The following is a 26,682-nucleotide window of genomic DNA, read 5'->3' as shown; positions in this document are numbered from 1 at the left end:
ATAGAATATAAATGTCTACATATGATGCGCCTCAGGGAAAAAAACAGAAGATTGAAAACCGCTGCACTCCACAAGTCAGACGGCCTACGGTGGGGTCATTATTGCCAGTGGAGATGGAAGAAAGAAAACCATTGGGAAGCTGCGTCAAACGACCGACTGCTGCACTTTGCTTCTCAAAATACACAAGTCAACTTTGTCAAAGGCGGCTTTTTAATTTGGGATTCACAGGAGAAAATGCTTGCACATTTGCATTTGATCATTAGTCCAATTAGTTATTGTTTGTTGTATTTGTTTGTTTACGTCCTTTTTAAAATGGCAGTATTTCATCCATCCAAATTCTTTATTTGCAACTTGGTTGACCTTTTATCATCCTGTTTTAAAGTGAAATCTTTTATAAAAAAAAAAAGTAGCAGAAAAAAATGGAAGAAAAGTTAATGTTGTGCAACCTCCCCCCCTAAAAACGCCTCTCCTCCTCTCTCTCTCTCTTTCTGGATTGACAGGAGATCAGTGCAGCCGTCTTGTAATACCTGAAGCCCCAAAGTCCTTGTCAGTCCAGCAACAGGGCACTCGCCCACTACACACACACACACACACACACACACACACACACACACACAGAGAGGAATCTATAAATGCCAGATTAGCTTTAGTACTTGCCGATGTAATCTTCTGAGTCAACAGAGCAATGCAGACCAGGCTCAGTGTCAGAAGCCACTATAATGAACATTCCCTCCGATACTGCAGAGTGGACTGCCATCTTAAAAACCTAAAGCCTCGTTCTTCAGCACGCTGTGCGGTTTTACTACACTATTGATCCATTAATTCAATCTGGGAACCCAGATTGACTCGAAAGACTAGAAAGATTTCAAGAATATTGTAATTTTATTCTTAAAGTTTCGAGGAAAAAAAGCCCTGATTCAGTGAAAGTAAGACGAGCACAAGCCAATAAGGCTTCTGCGATTTTGATGAGATAATTTCCAAGAAGTTTGGATCAGTTGTATGTAAAAGCTGCTGAGTGTCTGACGAGTGTTTCCAGGTCTAAACACCAGATCACAGCGTTGAGTGGATGGAACCACTGAGGTGAAACAGCGGATGGTACAACTAATAGCTTCACCTCCTCCATTTTGTTCCCTGCATCTTTGAAATGAGCCCCCACTGAGAAGGCGTCACACACACACACACACACACACACACACACACTCTAAATGCCTGCCTGCAAATGTGTGTATGAAAACAAAATGCCAGACTCCCTTGACATAAATTCTGCATCAGCCATAGAGAACATCCATGTTGCTGTAGCAACGCAGACCAAGTGTAATTACCATCTTGCGGGTCGGTGTAATAAACCTAGACCCGCAGCCCAGTGGCCCCAGGGCCCCCGGTAATGTTTTTTTATGGCAATCATAATTGCCACGTCGCTACACCAGGAAATACATAGATGGATGCGCGTGGCCTTATAGCCCAGACCTCATAGACCTCAAACAGAAGGGCTTCAAAGTCACGGTTCAAAGACGGGCTGCGACAAGGGTTCCAGATAAACGGATCTCTATTCAAATATGTCTAAATTTACATACCCTTCTATTGGTTTCCCTATAGGTTTGGCAAAAGGTTGGAGAAGGACAACACAGGCTAGACGACACCTGACTGCTTTCTACTCATGGAAAGCTTTGAATAACACCAGGCTTCCCACAGCACACCGTGCTGGAGGCAGGCTGCCTCATCCGAAATAAAGAAATAATGAGTAGTCTCGAGCTCAGGTTTAAAAAGGCTAAGTGTGGCCAGTAGCGATTTCAAAGTCAAGCTTTGTCTGTGACAACTACACACCGCACCAAAAGCTACCGATCGGCGTGAGAGGAAAGGAAACTCAAAGCCGTATTTTCTCTCTGCATATAAAACAGCTGTAATCTGATGCGAACTGTCTAATGGAAGCTGTTTTGGTTGAGGCATGACTGAGCAACTCTCACCCGGTTTTGTCTGCGTGTCTCTCTCTCCATTTCTTCTCCTCTGTCTGAGTGAGGATAAATTAGCGGAAGGAATTCAGAGCGAGGCTGCTTAGATGAGAGGGTTGGAAAAAAAGCTTTGATCAGGCACCGTGCCAGTAATCTGACAAATCCATAAGGGGAGCAACTCAAATCATGTTCTTTTGTAAAAAAAGAAGAAGAAAAGGCTATATATCACCATATCCTGTGTTCAGAAATGTGTTGATTCCATACTGACTGGTGATAATGAACACAAATGAACAATGTTTTGGTCATTTATGATTTAATTATTTGGTTAAAACCAAATAATCAGTGTTAGTACGCAAACAAGGTGATTTCACTTTATTCCTGCTAACGAGAATTAGCGCGGTGGCCTGGAAGGCAAAGAGCAAGCTAAGTTAAGGACAAAAGCACACTTCAATCAGAGTGATTTAATGAATAAGAGCTTCTCAATTCATTAGAAACCTCACAGCGGTTTCTTACAGTTCACTTCGACAAATGATCCAAAAGCCATGCGGAGAGAAAGGATTATAGAGCCGCCGTAACCGCTCCCTCTCTTAAATCTTATAGTAGAGAGAACAGAGGGGGATGAATGGATCTGCAGATTCAGTTAAACTGAGAGAAAGGAGAGACGAGAAATTAATGCGAAAATTAAACCTACAGTTTTGAGAGTCACATTTTTTTTAACGCTCTTTCAAGACTACAAGAACAACAGGCGGCTCTTTGGAGTAGAATGTGGAATTTCATCTACAAAAAAAATGTGTCAGCTCCTTTTTTTATTTTGAGTCGTTTATGCAGACATGCAAACTCACAAATAGTTCAGTGGAACTCGGCGGGAACATCAGAGAGTCAGCTGGAGTCGAGCTGGAGCGACGATGATGATGATGAGTGGTTTTAAGGTCAGGATACGCCTTCCACCAACACACACACACACACACACACATCTAGCAGGTCAACTGTGGTCATCCCCTCAGCAAGGTGAGTGGGGCCAACAGCAACAAAAGTTTGCCATGTGACCTTATCAAACCCTGTCCTATTGCTTTCCCTCCCTTTTCCTTTTCATGGAGAGAGTTCTCATTTTGCCCTTTCTACCTCGCTCTGAAAAGTTCACCATCCACGACACCTCTCTGAATGGTATCTAGGGAGACCATCTCCGTCGTTAGGCTGCAACAAAGAGAAAGTCTTTGCGTGCGAGAGCGATATATAGGAAAAGTGATGGATAAAAGGTAAACCACTTTTATTTGTAACCCCAAGCACCCGAAGATGTTTCGATGTGATCCTGCCTACTCAATCCTCTCACACTTGAATATCCATCCGTATCGCATGCATTCGCTCTCCTCCGTCTCATACAAATACACAGAAATCACGTACAAACAAGTCTTTTTTCATCCTCCCAAATGATGCTTTGTCTCCCGCAGCATGTTCTCCCACAATCTAACACCTCCCACTGCGTTCGCTGCTTAAGCAAACTCTGCGTGATACTTTGGGCCGTTTCCAAGCTACTGTTGCTACGGATGTCAGTCAACACCCTCCACGCACACACACACACACACACATCAATGCCATTAAATAACCAGCTTATTTATACTACCGGTCTGACAGTGAAACGTGAGTTAAGCAGATTAAAATGTTGAGGACTTGGCTATGTTGGCATGCCAGCAGCCCAGCCTGAGGTTCGTTATGACTCAGCCCTAACCGAAAAAGAAGTCTCAGGAGTGGCAAAACAGTTACGGAGAGAGACCAATTACGCCGACTAACACTTCAACCCTTAAATGAAAGGAAAAGTCTGATTTAGCATTCTGGCGTTTTGATCTGCTCCTTGTAGTCCCTCGGTGCGGTGGCGTAGGGACCGATGTGTGAATGATTTCTCCGTCTCCGTCCGTCTACCACCCACCACGCGACATCCAGATGGCTCTCTCATCCGTATGCTCTGTCGATTACCTTTGCTACTTCATTTCTCTTTAATTAGCACGAGGTGTAATTACGAGAGGCTAATGATTTACAATAGGTCGTGTGAGTCCTCTCCACCCACGCCGCTGGCTGTGTACTACCATCAAGGATGCCTTTAAGAAAACAATGTGCATGAGTGAAAAAATAACTCAGCGAAACAAAACACTGTTATGGTCCAATTTAGTATAGTTGTAATTGACAGATAGAGGAGATAATAAAGCTTCAGATACATTACCATATAGATGCAGGAGCAGAAGAAATGCAATGTCGATGATTAAAACGCTGAATCATTGACCTTCTGGTTCAAAACTATTAAGTTGATCATCTTAAGTTACTGATATAATATGGATTAAAGTTTAACTGGGGGGCTTTGGCTCCTAACAAGTAACTCAACTAAAGAGAAGACAGGCCGGTCTGTTGAAAATGTCAAAAAACACTCGGCCATAATTGAACAGCGGTATTTTATATCGAGTAATGTGAAGAATTGTTCTGTTTCCAGCTTAAATGTTCTATTATATTTACTACAGTGACATTACTCTGCACATTGTACATTTATAAAGTGCATAATTTAAAAAGCCACACAGCCTTCGGGGTACAAGAATAGGAGGAGGAAAATGTCCATGAGAATGTGGGTCTCTAAATCGGACATATAATAATTTATTCGGGTGGGAGGCAGGTGGATGATTTATGCGTATTCGCATGACATTAGAGCCGAATCACTAGTACAAACGGACTCCTACACCTTAGCGAACACCATAAATAAGTAGACTCACTACCCACATGTGATTTATGTGCGGTGACAGTATAAAGGTTGCGTCCAGACTGACAATAGATCAATGGGAGCATCGGATCTGATAAGCCTTTAAACTTATTGGACACTCAAACGGGACTTCCAAGATCATATTTCATCCCAAATCCTTCAGCCAAATGTCATATGAATACCAACTAAGTCTCATGAAATTCTCTTATCACACACTCAACCTCATTTGTTCTTTTTACAGATGCATACAGATCAACTACAGAGTGAGCTGTCACCTGTGCTTCGTACCGTCCAATCACGTGCATCGTAGGAGTTAGATGGCGGGGTACATTTGTTGTTTTTGATACTGCCAAGGGGAGTCATTTTCACTTTCACGTCGTGGATTTGAAAAGCATTTACTTGATACATAATAATAATAATCAGCATAAATAGATGGTGCTTGTCGATGGGATTCTCAGTATAATTTGGCCACAGTGAAAGTATGAATGCTGCTAGCAGGGAAATAGGCGTGAAAATTGAAGCAAGTTTAGTAAACAAAAGAAAAAGAAAAAAACGCACATCACAGTTTTTTCTTTTCCAAGCTTTTCTGAGACAATAATAGTGTGAGTGGAACTCTAGCAAATGCCATTACCATGCCATTAGTACACTCCATCCTTCTTCACACTTGGCTTCACACCCCCGTATATACTGTAGGTAAACTATTCTTAGTCTCCCCATCGAACACAATGTCTGTGGCGGCATGAAATAAGTCGCCACATCGAGTGGAAAAAAGGCCCAATAATGATGAAGAATAGCAGAATTATTATATCAGCATTTAGCTGCACTCATGTATAAAGAAAAATAATCTAAGTGAGTCTATGTGTGATGCAGTAAACTGATTGTTTGGCTTCATGAAACTGTCTTCTGTTACTGTATGTATCCATATCATATATATGCATATAACGCAGCACAATTGTTGGAGTTAAAAAGTTAAAAAACTGTACATAAAATGAGAAATTATCGTTGTAAAGCTGCAACTTGCACAAGCAAAGCAACTCTAAAAATTCATAAATATGAATCCAGCTACTTTGCATCAAGTATAACTTCACCACAGCAGAGAGAAAAAGCAAAGCCACTCGAAGAAACTGAGTTATTCAACGGCACATTCGGGCTGCAAAGGGAGCCATGTGGGCCTATGTTTCATCCTCGTATCATACTGTCTTATCAAAGCACCCACACTGTCATGTTCTGCATGCGGCCAAAGACACAATCTGAAGAGCTCTGTGTGATGAAGCTGAAAGTTGGTGCAGTACGACTCTTCAATTTCAGCTTTGAGCAGCTGAGAGACAAACCTTCCATGAAAGCACGCTTTATTGCTGTATATTTTTGGTTTGGCAGTGGGGAGAAATATGGCATATGGACGAAATAATGGTTCACAGGATAATCAGGGGAACGTGTAAACTGAAGGTTAAACAATAAATGCATGTTGTTTTCCCACATTTACTCAAAACGTATGTGCATTTTACAAAACAGTGGAGAAAAATAAGAGAAATAATCCTGTGAAATGTTTGCCTCGAAGGTGTATAGAGGAGCACTGAATAACAAATGAGAACTTGCAACAATAAATTCAATAAGCAGATCACCACCCAAAGCAGACTGTGCTGTACTTTGCACCATGTCTGGAGGCCACTGTGTGCCCCGAGTCAAGAGCATTGGACAGTTTTATCATGTTTTCATCGTCGTTGAGTTCCTCTGCTCTGCGTTGCAGAAGAGGAGTCAAAAGACAAGACAAAAGGGACTCATTATTACTTTTTATAGTAACAGACGTAATGTTATTTTGTGTAATTATAGTAGTTTTACTTGCAGTACACATATAGAAAATGTGTTTATTTCATGGGGGTGATTTTCAGAATCAATTTCATATCGGTGTTTGGGAGCTAGAGTCTCGCTCGGTGCACACTTGTGGTTCACCCTGCTGTTCGGCTTACAGGGAGTAACTGCACCAACCCGAACCCACAAAAATAAATGGACCCAAATGGCCTCTTCTGTCTGCCTGCACCATCAACGAATACTGCAAGTCATACAGGAGACAATTAGCACACACAGATAGTCCTCAGTGCAGACAGCTGCAGCAGCCCCATCTCTACCCTCCAGGTCAACCTCTCATTTTTAGTAACTAATACATTATCACAGACTGAGATCGTAGATTTATTGTTTCTCTGTATCTTCCACAACCGCTTTAAGATCATACTGGTCTCCCAAAACTCCCTGCAGACAAATGCATCAGCAGACAAGCAGTCAACATGGAACAACAGGACATGCTGCAACACCTCGACTGATCAGGGACCCCAGAGACGCCACCTGGTTTCACCTGGTCGACCTTCTTTGACAGACAGGACCTTCAGGACTACGTGCTCTTCCCACTACTCTCCACCAGTGACCGCATCTCACATCTTTCAAGTGACACAATGGTGATTTGCTGCATCTGGTGTCAAGCTCTCTCGTTCACCATCGTGGTAGAGAAGTGAAAAATAGTGCCTGATTTTAAAGATACTGGATTATTTAAACTGTATTCATGAAGAGAGACTTTATGAACATCTTCTTTAAGATTATTGATAGAAAAAAGATGCGTGTATTATCACGTAGCTATTTTTATACTGGTTTTATTTTTTGACTGATGCACTAGCCCCATTGCTGCTGTAATACTGCAGTTATCCCCGCTGTGGGACAAATGAAAGATTAACTTATCTTTTATTTCCAGGCACCCAACAGGGCTCTGAATTTATCCTCCTTTTTTAAGAACTAAAATGTGTAGAGAATTTGCCGTTTGGCTGCATTGTGCTACCGAGCAGCTAAAGAACAAATGCCAGATGTCCCACTAAAAAACTCACAACACCACACTTTTAAAAACGTGTGAGCCACCGATTTGTTCTTCTAAAAGCAAACCATTTCAAAAAAACAACACAAATCGTTAAACCGTGCACCGTTTCCGTCAAAACTATTCGCTTCTTTTCACCACCTCCGAGTAATATCACACTTGGGTTCATTGTAATGACAATCCGATTCGAGCATTAACGCATTTTCAGTTTGGTTTCCCCCGGCTACAGGAAGTCTGAAGAGAAGTAAATTAATTTCCATTTAAAAAGAAAAAACAATGCTAAGCTAAAAAAAGGTGTTTTGTTCACGAGGAGAGATCAGATATCAGATGTTTGTTATGTTTGTGCTTTAATTCTAATGCATAATAGCTTTCACGTTATCACGTAGTGTCATTGTTGTGATAAAAATATGGATTTAGCCGCTTCGACAAACACGTAACACACACGCTGCAGGACATAATAACTGATGCAAAGACGGCGTGTTAAGTGGGCACATTGAAGTGGTTCGATGGATGCATGAATCCAATTCAGAGGCAACGATGTTTAGTCACCCAGAACAACATCATTAGACACAGCACAGTAGCTCAGATGAAGGCATGATAAATTGGATACGTTATTGATATGGACATATTCTCCTTTCAGTAACTCTTCTCTATGACAGATCCGTATTTTACATTCGACGGACGGCACAATGTTGAAAAGTTGCTGTTGTTCCGATAAAAGTCGATGCAGTTTGCTGTTACTTTTAATTGCTTTTCCTTAACAACAAAACAGCACAGTGACAAACACATAGTGAGCAACGGTGGGCCTAATCAGAGCGACTAAACACCGCCGGGGAAAGGAGACAAATTGGCTTCATTTTAAAGTTCTGGGGTGATCACAGTGGGCATAATGTATACGTTCAAAACCACTGTGATACTAGAGTTAGACTCATTATAGCCAGAAGCATCAGGGTGATGTGAGGCTGCGAGGCTTTCACAACATCATCCCATCTCAATTCCCATATTCTCCTCATATTCACACGATAACATACATGCACATTCAAATAGGGGTGTGAAACGTTCTCGAATCTAAGAAGCGATCGCGACGCAAACGTGAACGACTCGCTGAGGACGGAGCTTAAACACAGAAGCCTGTTTAAGGCGGACTGCTCCCGTTATTCCACTGTTCTGCATGAATGGTACGGAAAAAGGTTCGCTAGCTTGTTGCTCTCGCTAGAAATTAGGACTGATTCAACAAAGTCTGGGCATGCAAGCTGAAATTCATCCGTGGTGTTGTTCAGTAGGAGTGAGGGAAAGTTTGCTAGCTGCTAGGCTAATTTATGCCACAGGCATGTTTGAGAGCCGCTATGTGAAAACCTTGTTTTTTGGGGGGAGCTTACAGCACACATATAATGCACTGCAGGAGGATTGATGTTTTGTTTTTATAATGTTTATGTAGGTCACACAGACACTGGTATTGTAAAGATGAAACTGTTATACGTTATGTTTGAGAGCGCTTTCTAAATAAAAAGGGAAGAAAAGCTGCTTGTATTCAAAAGTACAGCCATGTGCAGCAATAGGGAAAATTGAGGTTGCAATGCATGAGATGCTTAGAATCGTTGACGGCTGAATCGGATCACAAGGCCAGTGAAGATTTACGCATTTATAGAAGCACAAAACCCACTCAGACAGCACACACGCGATTTAAAACCTGAGAAAAGAACAGGAGATTTCTCCAGCTACGGTTTATCGAGCAGAAGGCCTCTGTGATCCACAGATGGCTTGATGAACTGCAGGGCATTCGTGTGACAATGAAGACAGAAGCATCAGACAAACTGAGACACGCGCTTTATCTGCAGATGATCTCTACGATCTCTAACAGACTCACACAAAAGGAAGAGGAGGGCCAGGTAGATAATACACTACAAAGGGTGTGTAAAGATGGAGTAGTACTGCAAAAATAAATGCATGTCACATAAATGGACTTCCTGATTCAAAAAAAATCACAGTTCCAAACCATATCTGGTCTGAAATTTGTCAAAACCGGTTAAAAATAATAAGTAACAACATTGTCTGCTACATTCCACAGCATTTGCAGCAGAATAAAGTACTTATTATGAGCCATCCACCACACAAAAAAACGCAGATTCCAATGTATATAATTCAGCAGCCAAAGCGTGTATCAAAGCAGGAAGAGTACAGGTTTAATCAATAATAAAATAGCAGCAACTGCACTTTATTTAGGTGTCCACTTTATGGATTGTGCCTACTAGCTCAACGGAAAGGCCTACTGAGAACTGGCTGAGCGGTAATTAATGTGATTACTTCAACGTGTTCTTTGCTTTTTATGATCACATTCTACCCATAGTACATTCACACAGGTGTATCGGCTTTCACTGATGTTTTCTGGACGTCATGGAATAAATAGATCCACCTGATAAGAAGTCTAATCAGCCAAAACTGAAAATCAGTCAATACCCACAGCCCAAGTATCTGTATCCGGAGTGAAAAAGTCAAAATCCTGCATCCATGGTTGAAACCCAACAACTAAAAATATTTCGTATAACAAGATACAAATTTCTACACATCATCCTATCATTTGTTTCTTGCAGGCAGGTACGTACCGTGTTTTTTGGGGGGGGTCGCGGTTCAGTACATTTTCAATATAATAGGGAATTAAAAAAAGAAAATAATAACTTTTTTGTTCATTCATTTTGAACAGCTGTTCATGGGCAAATCATTCTTACTTTAAACAGATGAGGCGCTTAAATACTGGCATATTTTCAATTAAAAATCATAATAGAAATGTCTGCAATGTAAATGTAACCAAATTCCCCCTCGGGGAGCGTATTTCTTATTCTGACTTCATAATAATCTGACTGTTTATAACTCCTGAATGGGGCTTATGTTTGTTTGTACAGGGCAGAAACAACAGAGTAGAATGATTGACCATATGCTTTAATTCTGTATCATCTACATTCGAGTGCGGTCGCATATATGCGTCAATAGATACACAGCATTAGCTGTTAGTTTGGCTCAGTCTGAGTCTGCAGTGGGTGGCTGCCTGAACACTGGGGAGAGAGACTCTCCATCCAGTCTATTTTTGCTTTATTCCTCAAGTTGATGCATTCAGGTTGTGCCGACACAAAGTGTGGTCCACTGAGCTTGATTATCCCGGCTAACCGGGCCAAACCAACTAGCGTGCCACAGCGCCGCTGCAGCTGGAAGCAACTGGTCCGCTGCAAAACATATGAATACGAACCGTCACACCCCTACTTGCAGGTCACTCAGCCTCAATAGATATATCTGAGAGGATTCACACCTCCGACGGTAACATATCGACTTCCACTGGGGATTTAAAAAGACAAACCTAAATCCAAAGTGTTGAATTTTCTTTAAGCCCTTCCCTCTCACTCCCCTCCATCTGATTTTCCTCGGCTTTCACTCATTCAGCACTATCGCCGAGTATTGGATTCTCAAAGTGCCTGTGGAGTAATTCTCTCACTCACTCTCTCTTCCCATTTCTATCCTTCACTCTCCATCGCTCTCATTCAGCCAGTCACACACAGTAAGGCTCACTCGCTCAATAACACACACACAGACACACACACGCACACACACACCTGGCTATTACAAGCGACTAATGATTCAAAGTGTCTAATGATTTGAGACTAGACGTGGTGTTGTGCTGGTATCACTCTGCAGTTCATATCTAAGCAACACAAATCCCTGAGGTTCGAGCTCGGCTTTGTGCACACCGACACGTGCACAAACATGAATTCTAGAAAAGCAGACAGGAGTACAGACACTTGTTCAACTGTTATAAAATACAAAGATTCAGTTTGTAAAAAAAAGTCGCTATTCATTTGTGACAAATCTATCTGGAAGCCCAAAACCTCACTGCAAGTATTGCCTCAAAAAACACTCCTGAAATGTTTTATTCTACAGCAGAATATGTGTGCAATACAAAACAGCGCTGGTTACTGGAGCATAACTGAGAAAAAAAAACCCAGAAGTGGATCTCCCATCCCCAACCGTGAATATCTCTGTCACCCACACGTCTCCCAGCTCAGATATCACTGCCAAATATCACACAGTTTGGCTCAGTATGATAGACCATCAGCTCGCAGTCGGCTTTAGCTATTCTGACCTTGATCCATAAACATCAGTTCAGTTCCACATTTCAAAAATAGAATTGATGGGACCCCAGATCCATCAGATCCACATGGAGAAATGTGTTTTTTTTTTCTCCGCTTGCCTGACAGATGCTGCCAAAAGACAGAGAGTGCACAGCGATCGAAGTCCTGTGAACACCAGCACCTTGACGAAAGGTGCAGGAGACACGAAAAAAGACAGGAATGGAGTTTAATAACAAAAGACAACAGTAACGGATATCGTCCTTTCACAATTCTCTCAATATCTCCCACCTAAATGTTATCTTCAGTTCTATCACATGTTCGACAAGTGGAATATTTATTTTCCAATCTTTAAATTTATTCTGAAACCACTACTTCACTACAATACTACAAATCAGATTTTGCTGAATAACTTCCCTATAGATGTAAGCCAAAGTCATTGAAAAGCCTCCCAGCTGTCAGTTGTTGTCAATGTAACTTAATTAATGTTGACTAATAATCTTACATTTCCTCAAATTAGTAGCAACTTTGTTGAATCACCATCATCAACGCCCATTTTACTTACACAAGTGAATCTTGATTCATAAATACTGCGGCAGAATTCTTTTTGCCAATCTCCAGAACGTCTATAAACGTGGCAATATCGAAGCTCCACTGTTCATTATAAAGCAATAAAGCCGACTGTTGCCTCTTTGAAAGAAAACTTTCATTTCATAATGTGCCGTGGTGCTCCAGTAGCTGACATTGATTATCTAGCAATTACCCCAAAAGTTGAGAACAGGTGTCAGCTTTTATATAAATTGTTTTCTGTCTGCAGTACCTGGTTTCCAAGGTAACGGCGGGGGAAGAGTGCATAATGCTGAAAACAACTGCATACTAGCAAAAGACGTGTTTCTGGGTTGACAGCACAGAGTGACCTATCTGCTGAGGATCTTGACGTTTAAATCCTTATTTCTAAACTAAATTAATCAACAAGTTGGTCTACCAAAACCCAACCCATCACCTCCTAATCCCTCCGCGCTGCCAAACTCCCTCCCAGGCGAGGTGCTATCTTGACAGCCACGTTTCCTGTCCCCTTACCCTCCCAGCACCCAGGTCATCGATTAATCTCTGGGGGAGCGTGTGGAGAGGGCCTGCGTATCCTCAAAACATCTTACCGGTGGCTGCTGAGAGTTGAGCGCCCCCCTCTTGGTGGACCCCCCTCTGGAGCTGAGCCTCTTCCACGACTCCGAGAAGCGCCCCCTGGTGGTGGGACGCCCCGGCCCAGATGTCCCGGACGCGACAGATGAATCATCCCGGGTGGAGAACGGTCGATCCCGGCGCAGCTCCCTCCGCTCAGCCCACTTCTTCTTGGAAGCCATGGAGTGTTAAATACGTGTGGAATAAAAAGATGTGGGAAGTGAGGCAGCCACGCTTAGTCGGGGAGGCTCTTCTTCAATCAAACTAGTGCCACAGGTGGCATCTTCAATTCATCCTCAACTCTGCTGCCTTACTGAACAAGCCCGATTCCCCTCAGTCCCGGTTGCTGTCTTCCTTCTTTAAGTCTTCTTTCTCACTTTGAACGCTTGTCAGGAGAAATTTCCAACTCCTTTCTCGCCTTTCTCTTTTACTTTTCCCCGCCGTCTCCTGATCTCTAGATCAAAAGGAGAGGGACAACAGATAATACACCTGCTCGGCTTTCACTCCCGCGCTCTTCTTTTCTTCCCTGCAGCCTTCCTTCCTCTGGGAAGGGATGAGAGTCGGAGAGGAGAGAGGTGGCGAAGCAGAAGGCGCCGTCTGCACCCTGTTGCATGTGCTGTTACTGTGGCCGCTGTCGCCGTTTTCCCTCTGCTCACGGGGAGAGAGAGAGAGCGAGAGAGAGAGAGAGAGAGAGAGAGAAACAAGGCAAAGGAAAGGAGAGGAGGGGGGGAGGGAGTTGGAGGGTACGATATTCAGATTCGGGTGAAAGGAATACGAAATGATAACGAGGAGCTCACAGGATGGGCAGAGAAGGAACAGAAGAGTGGATGAAAGCGAGATAAAGGTGAAGAGAGGGATAAACGAAAAAGTCTCCCAGACAAGGAAGACAAAGAGACAGGAAGGAGTCTCCGGTTGAGAATAAGAGCCGACTGAGAGGCTCGGAGACAACCCTGTTAGGAAGTCACTCTCACAATATAAACGCTGCGCTGTGAATAACCACTAAAACCTTCATCTCTTCCTGAGCTCACATCCACAATCTCACTGCTCGTCTGTGTGCAGCACACATGTCTTCTTCTTCTTCTTTCTCATCTTCCTCTTTGATGAACATGGTTCACGGTTCACGGGTTAAGCCACCTGAGCCTCGGTTTCTCTGCTGCAGCCGAGGAGTGAAAAGGGGGACGACGCCGCATGAAACCGCTGGTTGTGGTGTTTCTTTTTCGCAACATTCTCTTGTCATCTTTTCTGCTTTCGCTCTCAAGCTTCTCACTCAAAAGTCTTCAGCTGAGTTAAGAGGGATGCAACGCTGTGGGGGTTGACAAAAAGTTGAAGAATTGTAGTTATTTTTTTAACAAAGGCTCGTTTCTCTACGAGAGATTGAACACGTTTCTCGCTCTATTTTGGCCAAATATTCTGGGAAAAGAAACCAATAGGAAAGACCCACAGTGAGGGACGAGAGACAGCGAGCGAGAGTGGGATGAAGATAGGAAGAGAGTTAAGAGAGTTGACCAGGGATCATCATCGCTCCCGGCAACCACTTACCACCTGGGAGTAAGCTCCGGTGTGTAGATGTTTGTGTTGGTTTCTGTGTGTGTGTGTGTGTGTGTGTGTGTGTGTGTAATAGAGAAAGAGAGAGAGAGACACTGAAATTGAATTACTTAACAAGCAAGAAATGGGTAAAGTGAAGAAGAAAGACGGATATCCCCTGAAGGATGAAAGGAGAGCGAACAAGTGTGAAAACACACATAATCACAACTTTAGATCAAACATGTTACAGCTTCAAAGCCTGCCCTCATTACCATGTTGACTCACCTTTGGCAAATTATAACGTACTTCACAGCCAAAGAGGAATGGAAATGCTTTTTTAAATGCCCAACTCATTGCAAAGGCAATTTGCTAAATAATGATAAGAGTTCCGGCTAGATTGACCAACCAGGCGGCTCCTCTGACATCATTTCTCCAATCATATTAATTAATAGACAGTTCAGGTCCCTTTGCATAAATCAAGTTAATGTAAATAGTTACCATTATATGTCACTGTTAAAAAATTAAATTTAAAATTTAACCGACAAAAGAGTGAAAGAAAATACAAATAAAATCAACTTTTCAACTTATACAAATGTAATGCTAGTTTTAATGTAACACTTAATGGCAGAAAGGTTTGAATGAATACTGCTTCATGGAAATATTTGGTGCTGCTTTCAGCGACATTAACATCTTCATCGATGCTAACTAGCTACGTATTTAGCATAGCTAGCTAGCTAGCATGCTAATGAGTAGCAATACCAACTTCATCCGCTAAATGACACAATTATATTTAACTATGATGAATACATTGATGAACATAACTACAATGTGTGAACGTCAGTTCCGGTATTGTTATATTGATCTTACCTGACGGTAATGACATTTTGTGGACAAAACAACCACCTTCGCCTCGCGACACGGTAACGCAGCTGCCTGGTGTCTTCTCAGATACCACCGCTAGGGGTCGCCAACTCAAACATGTTCCATTCAGGAACAAAGGAGGTGCAATAACGAAAAGCTTCAGATAGCAAGATATAATAAGTAGACAGTGTGGTGGCTTAATTATAATGCAAACATCCTCCATTGGTTAATGTAAGAAAGTAATTAATTGCCATTTTGTTGGTAATAGATGGGAAAATAAAATAATAGTAGGCTTTTTATTCAGATAATAAATTATATGGTAACACACAAACACACAATTGCAATGGTGGTGTAAAGTTTTCAAAACTTTATGCAAGAATTGTTTGTCAAATTTGACAAGAGACTTAAATTACCAAGGGGATATCAACACAGAGAGAGGCGTGTAGGAAATAATATTATTATTATATTTAAAAAAAAATCCTAATTGCTATGAACACGGAAAAACAAATGTGCTGAAATATACAGTATAGCCTAATAATAAATAATAATAATACATTTTATTTGTTGGCGCCTTTCAAACACCAAAGGTCACCTAACATGTTAAAAAAACATTAACAAAACAAAAAAAATGCTTGCAATTAACTGGATTCATGAGTAAAAAATGGCGACGCAGGGTAAAAAGGTTGAGAAAGCCTGTAATCGAGAGTAAGAAAACAGAAACTCTGGGGAGCAGAGGGATGAATGAGGGCTTTAGACTTCAGCCAAGGAGCTTTAAGGATATTTGACGTGGTGTGTTTGGTGTTTCGGACTAGTTTTTGTGTACCAGCTGACATGCACCCCAGCACCACCCCCTTTTCTTTAACATCAAAGATCTACCCACGCAGGGGTTGTGCGGTTGCCATGGTAACTAAGCTCAAAACTTTAGGTTGCATCATCATCAGTGCTTCATTATAATTCTCCCACCATGTATCGCCACGTGTGCTCGCGTGCAATCTCACACCATTAAATCCATGGAAACGCACCGGCAGCAGACATACAACCAACAACCCGCAGAAATAGACATTTTTTCACACATATTCGACGTGTTCACTTATATGCAACTATCTTACAGGATCCCTCACAGATCTCCTGGATACCAGAATTGTTTTCTATAAATGGCAGATGACCACATTGTCTCATGCAGCATAAGAACTAGCAAAATATTAAACCAGTATACAGAGTTAAACAAACAATCTTGAGGGCATCTGAGGCACGGTCATCAAAAACACACAGAGAGTTGCTCGTCTGACCAAAATATCCACATTAATCTCAGGTCATTTCATTAAACTTAAGCCTGTAAGCAACTTTTCTTGGAGAGGCTTTTTAATTGGCTGTCTGATTAGTGGAACAGGTTTTCTGAGGTTGTGTGGTGTCAAGCTCGGAGTCTAACAAGTTACAGTGAATGAAAAAATAAAGAGACGAGCAAAGCATGTCGCAGTGAAGGGAGACGTCATTAGCTAAAGGAATAACAAAATGCTTGAGAAAATGACTCAGTTAATTTGTAATCTCCAAAACAAATATTCATTGTCAGACTTCCTTGATGAGATGTTTCTTCATCAAGTTTGATCAAAGAGCATCTCTTCTCCATGAAAGAGACTAAGAGATGTCTGAGTCTGAAGTCTGAAGTGTTGTATAGCATCGCCACTGCAGATAAACCCACACGTAATGCTTTTCTTTAGATCACTGTTTTTAAATTGACATATTGATCTTGCGGAACAAATCATTAATTTCATGCTGAACGACAATTCATCCCAAAAGCCTCCGACAGTCGGGAAAACATCCGACTGAACACGAATTTCCAAGTGAGAAATCTTTGCTGTGTCAAAACTGAGAGGTTAAGTGTTAGAGAATTATTAAATATAGGGAATTATTTAATGTTTTCACACTTTGATTTTACAAGTACTTTATTATAGAGTTAATATGTCGTGTGTGGAATTTGAGGGCCTTTAAACGTTCACGTCTCATTGATCTCGACACACATGTACTTAAAATTCAAGCGGAAACAAAATCTGTACTCTTGTACTTGAAATGCTGTGTAATTAATTTTTAATTACAGCATGACTTAGAATCCTTCTGAAATTTTAATTAGCAGCAGTGAAAGCAGCTGTTGATCCCAATCAGCTTAAATTGCGTGTAGAAATAAACACATGTGGATTGGCCGACACACACGTGATGATGAAAACTGATACGGCGTCACGTTGACGTCTCTGGAGGAACAGGAAGTGCGTTTCCTACCTTCAGCTCTGTGCACAGCGGGGTCAGAACTCTTCTGCTGTGAGATTTCCTCGTCATTTTCCTCTGGAGGCTAAAACCAGAGAGAGAGAGAGAAGAAAGTAAGAAAATATCTGTTGCACTTCATTATATGAATGCCAATTAAACTCCAAGCAGAAAGTGGTTCGTTTAATTACTTTTTGATTGCCTTGCACTTCAAATCTTTAATTATGCACCAAATAAAAAGAACGTCTGAGTCCAATTTCATAACGTCTTTACATTTCTAACACGTATAACAAAAGAGTTACAATATCAAATCATGTTTGAATCGTTACTTTTTTTTTTGGTTCGGCTGATTTTTTTTAGCCTTTGTACTGAAATCATGATGCAACGTGTTGAAAACACTGAAACCACACATTCAGTCTCTTCTAAGACTAAATCCAGGTGATTTAAAGACAAGGATTATTATTATTATTATTATAGCACACAGTGTTTTCAAGGCTGAAGTGAAGGTCTGTTGTTGTTGGTTGCCAGCAGCGTTTTAATGATTACAAATCTCAGAATTGTCTTCCTGCACTTTTGCCCCAGTGTGTTTTTTTTTCTTTTCTCAAACTGCATTAAGTGAAAAAAAATTAACATGACATCTCAAGATGTTTTTGATTCAGGGGTTATGAATGTATTTAATGTTGCCAATGACTGAAAAAGACACGAAGAGGCAATTAAATAAGACACAACGATACAAATACTGTAAAATGTCTATAATGTCCATCCATCCATTGTCTACCACTTGTCCTGTATTCAGGGTCGCGGTGGGGCTGGAGCCGATCCCAGCTAACATTGGGCGAGACAGACAACCTTTCACACTCACATTCTCACCTACATTAACCGATCCCCATCCTGCATGTCTTTGGACTGTTGGAGGAAACCGGAGAACCCGGAGAGAACCCACGCTAAATGGGAGAACATGCAAACTCCACACAGAAGGAACCCGAACCGGGAATCGACCCTCTTGCTGTGAGGCGACAGAGCTACCCGCTACACCGCCCAATATTTACTTTTAATGATTTTAATAATGGAACATGATTATCATGAGCGATGGTTCCGAAGGACCAAAAAGTCATTGGCATGCGAAGCTTTACTCTCTCCTTCATTGTTTATTTCCTGATCTGATTTCATGCTGCTTTGTATTCATTTCTATGGTTCTGACCATATGCTGACAACACAGTAGGGAACATCCCGATTTATATACAAGACATCCGTGTTGACTAAAGGCAAATAAATAAAGAAGGAGAAATCTGTATGTTCAGTGTGAGAGAGCATGCATCCAGGAGCTCCACACTAAACAATCATTGGTATTAACAGCGGGAGACGGGCGGCGCAGACTCCAGAACAGTTTCAGCTCTCATCTCACGTTTCATCTGACCATCGACTTCCCCAGTTTCCAGACTTGAGAAATCTACACAGTTCTTTGCTCGTCTGACTTCACTTCCTCCACCCACCACTCCCCCTCCTCCCTGCACCCGTCCATGCATTCATCCTTTTTTAATTCATTCATACGAGCCCTCACGGCTGCAGTCTGGCCTCACTTAAACGAGCAAATCAATGTAGGAAATGTGTCTAATTAATTCTTGGTCCGGTCTTTCCCTCATGTTCTGCTAAGTGGCTCGTCCGAGTCTTTCCTCCGAGTGTACATTTGCATTTTCATCATCACCATCGTCTTTTTTTCTTCTACTTTGCTGTGCATTTATGCAAAAAGTGGGAAGCAATCGCCCTCAATCCCGTTCCCTTCCGAGCCCTTCAACCCAACCCAGCTGGAGCATATGATGGAAAAGATTAACAACAGGGCATGTTTGGTAAAACGTATATACCTGCAGAGAATAAAAAGGAAAGTTTATATTAGATTCTGCTGTGTTCACCCCACTGATAATAAGCCCCTAACACTAATTACTGCTTCCTCTCTGTGTGCGACAGAAAGGTTGGGGATGCATTTTTAAGCAGGCTGATGCCATCAATTATTGACGCACATCATCTACAGACAATATGTGCGTTTCTGTGACCGAATTTGTGAATGTCTCCTGATTATTCAAATACTGGTGGGGAATCACTGGCCCAATGAGAAAGGGATCTACAAAATCAACACTTGTCACTTCATCATCATAAAAATAAATAAATAAATCAGTCAAGCTGTAATAGCAGATGAGGTTCCTGTACAGAGGTGTCACCAAAAACTGGCCACAGTGCTGCTGAAACTCCTCCACATCTCACAGGCTGTCAGACAACAGCCCGAGTGGCAGCAAACCTCAATATGCTCACAAGATGCACTGGTGGTTTTCTAGCATGTGTGTGTGTGATTGACTCGCTATCTCACACACACACACACAGAAAAACCGATGCTCGGCCCTCAGCTTTGGCGGGGAACGCCGTTATGTTGCAGCTCGTCGTTAAAGGTCACGTATGACAGGTCGGCTCTCAAAGTCAAGCAAATAAACGAAGAAAAAGACAAAAGTAAAAAGACGATCACTCCGTTTAGGGGCTAGAGAATCCCTCAAAGGCTCGTTCTGGTTAAATGTGCTAAATCCATGTTTTATCAGACTAACAGGGATCAGGCTATCGTGGATGATTTATACATAAACAGCATATGGTCGCTTCGGTGTCCAACAGCCAACAGATGGAGGCGCAAAAGCAAGAAAGAGAAGGGAATGTAGGGAGACGGCGATCATTAATTTAGCACCCCGGCAGTCGACCACTTCTCGGCATTCATCTCTTACATAATGCATCATTTTATCATCACCCAATAAAAATTCAACATGTGAACAAAGATCAACGGTCGGTGTCCTCGTTTCCACAACTTTCTTTTTTCCTCCCCAACTTTGACTTCATCAAACTTGAAGTCAAAGTGTAAAGCTATCATTTTTGTAAAGTCTTCTTTTATTGTATTTTTTAATACACTTAGCCCACGTTTCATCTCCAAGAGAGCAATCAAAGTCAAAATGGCCGATGTCTTACCAGTCTGGAGGTCTCTGAGGCTCCTCGGAGGGGAGGGGGGGATGCTTCCTCCTTCTCGAGTCTTGAACTTCTGAATCCTCTTCTCGGCAAAAGTTCTCCTTTTCCTTTACAAAAATAGATAACTTTGAAGAGAAAGGTGTGAGGTGACGTCTCAACCAGATGAGGGAAGAGGAGAAAAAGCCAGATGATTGGAAGGAGTCGCTGGCTGAGAGAGAAGATGGCTGGCTCTAGGAGTCAGTAGTCACAGGTGGGCAAGACGTCCCTCTGCTAGAGGAGGCGTGTTGGAGGACAGGGCATGACGCAGCCTGTGAACATGTGTGTGTGTGTGTGTGTGTGTGTGTGTGTGTGTGTGTGTGTGTGTGTGTGACACTGTCAGTCTCTATTAAAACACATCTGTAGGTCGAGGATCCAGATAGTCCACAATAACCTGGTTACGGCATCACCACCAAAACCAGCCAACCCTTCCTCTAAACATCATCGGGTGGAATAATCTAGAACTCTTAGCCACGCTTGCTGCTTTGTTTAAGTGCTTGTTGCAGCAAAACTGGTCTGAAAGGTCAGAAAGATGAAAAACAGCAGCTTTCTTCTTGTGTTGCAGCTCTACACAAAGCATTTCTCATCCGGCAGCCATGAAGATTCAATAAATGTCCGAGGAGATGAAGATGAAGCGATGGCGTCCTTTATTCCATCAATGACGTGGCACGTCTTCTCGGCTCTTCCCCATTGGCTAATCAGTCTGCCCATTGTTTCCTGTGAGACCTTGGCAGGTCCTGGTGTTTCAGCGGAGGCAGGCAGGAAGAGGATGAAAATGGGGGTGTGAGGCCTGTCTGGGCCCTGATGAGCATCTGGCAGGTGGAACGACACCAACAGAAGCACCTGAGTCACAGTTACTTCGTGTATGTGTGTGTGTGTGTGTGTGTGTGTGTGTGTGTGTGTGTCTGTGTGTGTGTGTCACCCCCAGTGATTCAGACCCTTTGAGCATCTCATCGGGGCAGGTTGCTAGGTGAGGCTGTTATGATGCCCCCCACCACCTCCACACACATACACACACACACACACACACACACACACACACACACACACACACACACACACACACACACACACACACACACACACACACACACACACACACACACACGGTTTGAAACGGAGGAGGGTTAATGATAGTAAATAAAGAAAAGTAAACAGCGGGTGGCTAACGGGCGCCAATTTAGTTCGGCGCTCAGCTATGAATAAATGAAGAGATCACTTGGATGCCACAGCAACAGAGGGGAGGGGCGGCCATGTCGGACGGCAGTGAGGGGCCCCTGATCATTTTAGGGCCCTGAGATGCCTCTCTGTTGTCTGGAAACATGAGCATGACATCACGTCTCACTGATGGCCCACTGGTATCCATCCATAACAAATCTGATTACTTCAAACCGCCGATATCGTTCCTCCTTTGACTTGTTTTTTAAACATCTATTTCTTTCTTTCTTTCTCCCTCTCTTCCCACCACGTTTTGCCTTTCCCTCCATCCTCACGCTATCCTCCTCTTCCTCTCCTCCTCCATCACTTTGTCCCTTCTTCCATTATGGCCTCTCTACGCCGATGCAGCTGTGACATCGTAAAGTGGCTCATCCAATCGTTGCCTGTCACATCAGGTACAAACTGGTACTGATCAAGTCTTCATTCAACGCTCCACCGTGCTGTGCACACACACACACACACACACAGTGAATACACACCATAAACAGGAGCCTTCTCGAGCTTAAATGAACTTTCTAGAGCGCAGAGAGAGACAGGTCTTTAAAAAAAAGTGTGCGTGAACAAGATAAAGCAATCAAGAGAGGCTTAGCATTTTACACAATAGGTCCATATAACAGAGTGGCAATTAGTAATCAATTAGCTTACTTTGAGTAGCAGTTAGTGGGTGGCTTATCTCCAACAGACGTGTTATTCCAAATAGTGCATGTAGGGTACAAATAAGAAGAAGAGACGATAATTGTGGGAAAGGCGTTGGATGATGATGAGGGGGAGGTGGAGTGGGAGGATGAAAAGCGTGCAAAGAAAGGTGAAGGAATAAAGAGGGGACGTTAAAAGCTTGAGACCGCGAGTTGGAAAAGTAAGGATTGAGTGTTTTTACATTAGTAGAAAAGGTGGAAAATAATTGTCATTAAATCTGAGCAAAGCACACACAAAAAAGCCATTTCATCTTATTGTACTGTGCAGACTCAGCCCTATTAACACTAAAGAAAAGTGGAGCATGACAGAGAACTTTTCTGAGAGACTTGTTCCCTCATGTGTAGGAAAACAAACAGCTGACATCCAAAGTCAGCGTGATTTAATAGACGTTTGGGGTTTCATGTGTGGTTTGAAGGGCAAAGATTCTGTCGAATATCAAGCGGGGCTTCTGGGTCCGGCAGTTTGTCCTCGGCAATCAGAAATACAAAAAACGGTGTGAGGTCAGGAGGGGACGCACACATGCCGAGCAGCTTCATGGCATACGGAGTTGGCCAATTAAAAAGAGGTTATCAGGGGAAGTCTGGTGTCCAACTGCACGTCTTCTGGCTAAATACAAAGCGAGCGTCTCCGAGGATTCAGCCCGTGAATCCTCTCGGGGACTGATTCATGTTGGTTTGAGCTGGGGTTTTGGGATCAGATGCATCAGTGACGGCCGGCCTGGAGGAGCGAGTCTCTGCAGAGCAGCGGGCCCTGATGTTTGGTCAGTCACTGCAGAATATAGAAGATTATATCACGGTAAGATGATTGTGGTGAAGGATAATCATGAATATCATCACAAGTGACTTGAAAAAGCTGAAAGAGACGTGACAAATACAAAAAAATACAGGAAATATCATATAGTTAAATTGATTTCTTGTTTATTTATGCAGGGAAACCTTATGATTTATTAATACCATATTTAAGATTGTTTAATTACTTTAAAAAATATAAAGTTTACTTACTTTATGATATTCGCAAAAAGAAAAAAAGGGATGCAACAAAAATATTTATTTCTTTACTAAATGTAAAGTGATTCCAGTATGTTGAAGTGCGTTATTTGAGAGTTTTGAGCATATTTTGATGATAATCGGGATAATATCGTGAATCGCAATTATTTCGGCCAGGACAACGTGAAGTTTTCATATGGTCGACAGCAGACACAAATCTGAGTTTCTCCAGGGAACAATCATCACCTCGGTTTGGTTACAACACCTCATGTCTCAACTCGTCAATTTCACAGCAAGAATTAGTTTAGCTGGAGACGGAGGCTGGAAACATCGGCCATGATTGCTGCCATCAAAGTCATGATTGCTTATCATTAATAGCCTCGTACCTCCGTGAACATTGGCCTCTCAGAGCGCAATAAGTCCTCAGCCAATACACAAAACCCACCATTCTGTTCAAAGCAACACATTTAGCCTTAATGGCCTCCACAAGCTCCAGCCAAAGAAAATAAAACTAACTGTTAACAAACATTCCATTTGCAGTTCTCCGAAGTGTCTGCTGGGTCACGCTAAAACGCTGTCGAGACCCCACTGGAAGTCTGGCTTTAAAAATCCCACGCTGGGTTTCAGCATTTAAACATCTCGCAGCCCCTTCAAAGTCCCCGAACACAATACAGGTGGCCACGTATTAATCGAGGGGATGATTAAAATACAGAATAAGCACTTTTGACAATAACTAACTTGCATCATAATCCTTTTTTGATTGCATTTCTCCGAGCCTGCTTAGCCAGTGTCGTGCTGCGTGGAAAGAACGCGGCACATTTTCTGGGAATAGCTTTTGGACCGGGACAAACGCAGGTAGATAAGGTTAACTCACTGTCTAACGGGCTGGCCAGCTGATTAACCATTTGATCATAAAGGGTAATTGACTCTGTCTGAGCGATGTTGTGTGTGAGGGGAGGTCAGGAGATTTTTAAGTGTGTGTGTGTGTGTGTCAACAGACCATTAAAATATTCCCTCTGTGACCTTAAAGACATCACACCCACGTCTGCACTGACTCATCAGTTCAAGTGTGTGGTCAGTTTGTCTGGGGTTATGTCGGAGGAAACACATCACTGTGTTGGCCCCTTAGAAGAGAGAACACAGGAACTAAGGTCCAAGGCGGTCCGCCACACACACCTTCCACTCAGGACTAGGAAACCCCCCCACCGACTCCGTCCTGCGTGTCTGTGCACCACTTCGCTGCCCTCACTGTGACATTAAGCAAACAGGAGATGTGCATCACTCCTCGGAGCAGCGGGCTCACGGGGGAGAGAGGGGCTGTCATGGAAACGGACCCCTGCACGGCTGTCAGAATTGTTTAATTATTCAGGACCACCATCACGGAGCATCAGCGGGGGGATCAACTGGAACTGATGAACCGATTGAATGGGGGAGATTAAAAAATTATACAATGTGGCAACCTTTGGGGAATCCAGATAGATTTACCTCCAATATACTAAACTGTTATGCTGCGGAGCTCCTGGGTGGACTAATGGGTTACTTTCTGCACACACACACACACACACACACACACACACACACACACACACACACACACACACACACACACACACACACACACACACACACACACACACACACACACACAACTCATTTCTATGCAAATATGCACATGCTCACACCAGTAATCCACAAGCACATTCTTTCCAATATCAGTGGTCATTCCAGTTTTTTGCTACAGGTGCATATTGCTTTGAATATAAATTCAGTTTTAAATGCAAAACAGAGAGCAGACAGTTGTACACACACACACACACACACACACACACACACACACGGACCTGCATTTACACAGCGCTTTTCTAGACTTTTTTCGACAACTCCAAGCACTTGACATTACATTACATGTCATTCACTCATAATGTTATTCATTCATTCACACACTGATGGCAGGCAGAGGCTGCTGTACAAGGTGCCTGTCAGGATGTAACTAACATCCACACACATTCAGGTTCCCAGGTTCAGCATCCGGCCCATGTGGGACCGGAGGAGCCGGGGATCGAACTGCCTCTACTAATTGGACTCGCTCTACCTCCGAGCCACATACATACATACATACATACATATATACATATATAGAAATACTGTATGTACAGACAGACAGTTTGTGTATTGATACCATTTCCCCCTCATGTTAAGATTTACAGGCAGAGTGCATTTTTTTAGGCTATAAAAATAATAATAAATCAGTCAAAAACACCTCACATGTTAGTTTACCCGCTCGACCATAAAACCTTTAATATTCTCAACTTCAGCCGTCGTCAGATTTGTCTCCCGTTTCTCATTTAACCTTTAGAAGAAGGGTAAGAAAGGGCAGAACATCCAAGAAAAACAACAAAAGAAGAAATACATTAACAACTGATGGGTCACATTGTAGAGCGGTGTTGCTATAGCTATACCCTTCTAATGAAATCAATATACAGTACATTGCTAAAGGGTACCGCCCACACACACACACACACACACACACACACACATACACTACAGTGTGATATTTTTAGCCTTGGCATTTCTCTAATTGTATTTGCAGAGTTCAAAAGACTGACTATTACATAATTAAAATTGAGCTGTGGAAAAAAAGCACAGGCCATCCATGTAACATAGATACATAATCATCAAACAACAATCAAATATCACCCCACACACAGATTTTAAATGTGTTGTGACAGCAGCAGATCTGATGGAAATATTCAGCATCAACCACACAGACTGTGTCGGTATCAGTGACAAACAATGAGGATGATAGTGCAGCGCGGTCGAGGACTTTGCCTGTAAACTGTGTCGCACCAATCTGTCCTCGATTCCAGATCGGGGAGTGGGAGAGACCATTTTATGGGCAGATAAATCCCCCCGTCTGAGCCATATGGTGGGCTGTGGGCTGTTAGAACGGCACCATATTTCCTCAGACAGTGACATTCTTTATACCCGTTCCTCGTCAAGGCTCTTCACACACCAGCACACACAGAAGCCATCAGTCTCACTAGCAACATCAGCAGTCGAGTGACTGGTGTTTGTCTGGTGCGATGACGCAGGTCCCTGGATCTATAAACTTTTATTCACCCATTTACCTTGCATGTTAACCGACTGCTGACTCAGGAACAAGCTGCCTCTTGTGGATGATGAATTCAGACATTCCTCGCTGTGACTTGGCCCTCGTCCATGATTTATAGTATGCAATCTGTGGCATTGCATCTTGCCATATTTTTTA

General features: G+C 42.6%; 1 protein-coding gene across 11 annotated transcripts in view; it reads right to left on the bottom strand.

Annotated features, from left to right (window-relative positions):
- Positions 1-13,046, bottom strand: part of trpm3 (transient receptor potential cation channel, subfamily M, member 3) — a 117,584-nt gene extending 104,538 nt beyond the window's left edge. For 4 of the 11 annotated variants that reach the window (XM_084025743.1, XM_084025746.1, XM_084025740.1 and 1 more), the window contains exon 1: positions 12,819-13,038. In XM_084025743.1, coding sequence (XP_083881869.1) covers positions 12,819-13,022 — 204 coding nt within the window. In that variant the 5' untranslated portion in view covers positions 13,023-13,038. Of the gene's footprint in view, positions 1-12,818 lie in introns of all 11 variants that reach the window. The other 7 variants (XM_084025729.1, XM_084025741.1, XM_084025730.1 and 4 more) reach the window with 4 other exon arrangements.
- Between the last annotated feature and the right edge of the window lie 13,636 nt (positions 13,047-26,682).

Source organism: Eutrigla gurnardus, assembly GCF_963514095.1.
Source record: "Eutrigla gurnardus genome assembly, chromosome: 13".
Taxonomy (NCBI): Eukaryota; Metazoa; Chordata; class Actinopteri; order Perciformes; family Triglidae; genus Eutrigla; species Eutrigla gurnardus.
Note: the sequence above shows the minus strand (reverse complement) of the source record. Positions and strands in the feature narration are given on the sequence as shown.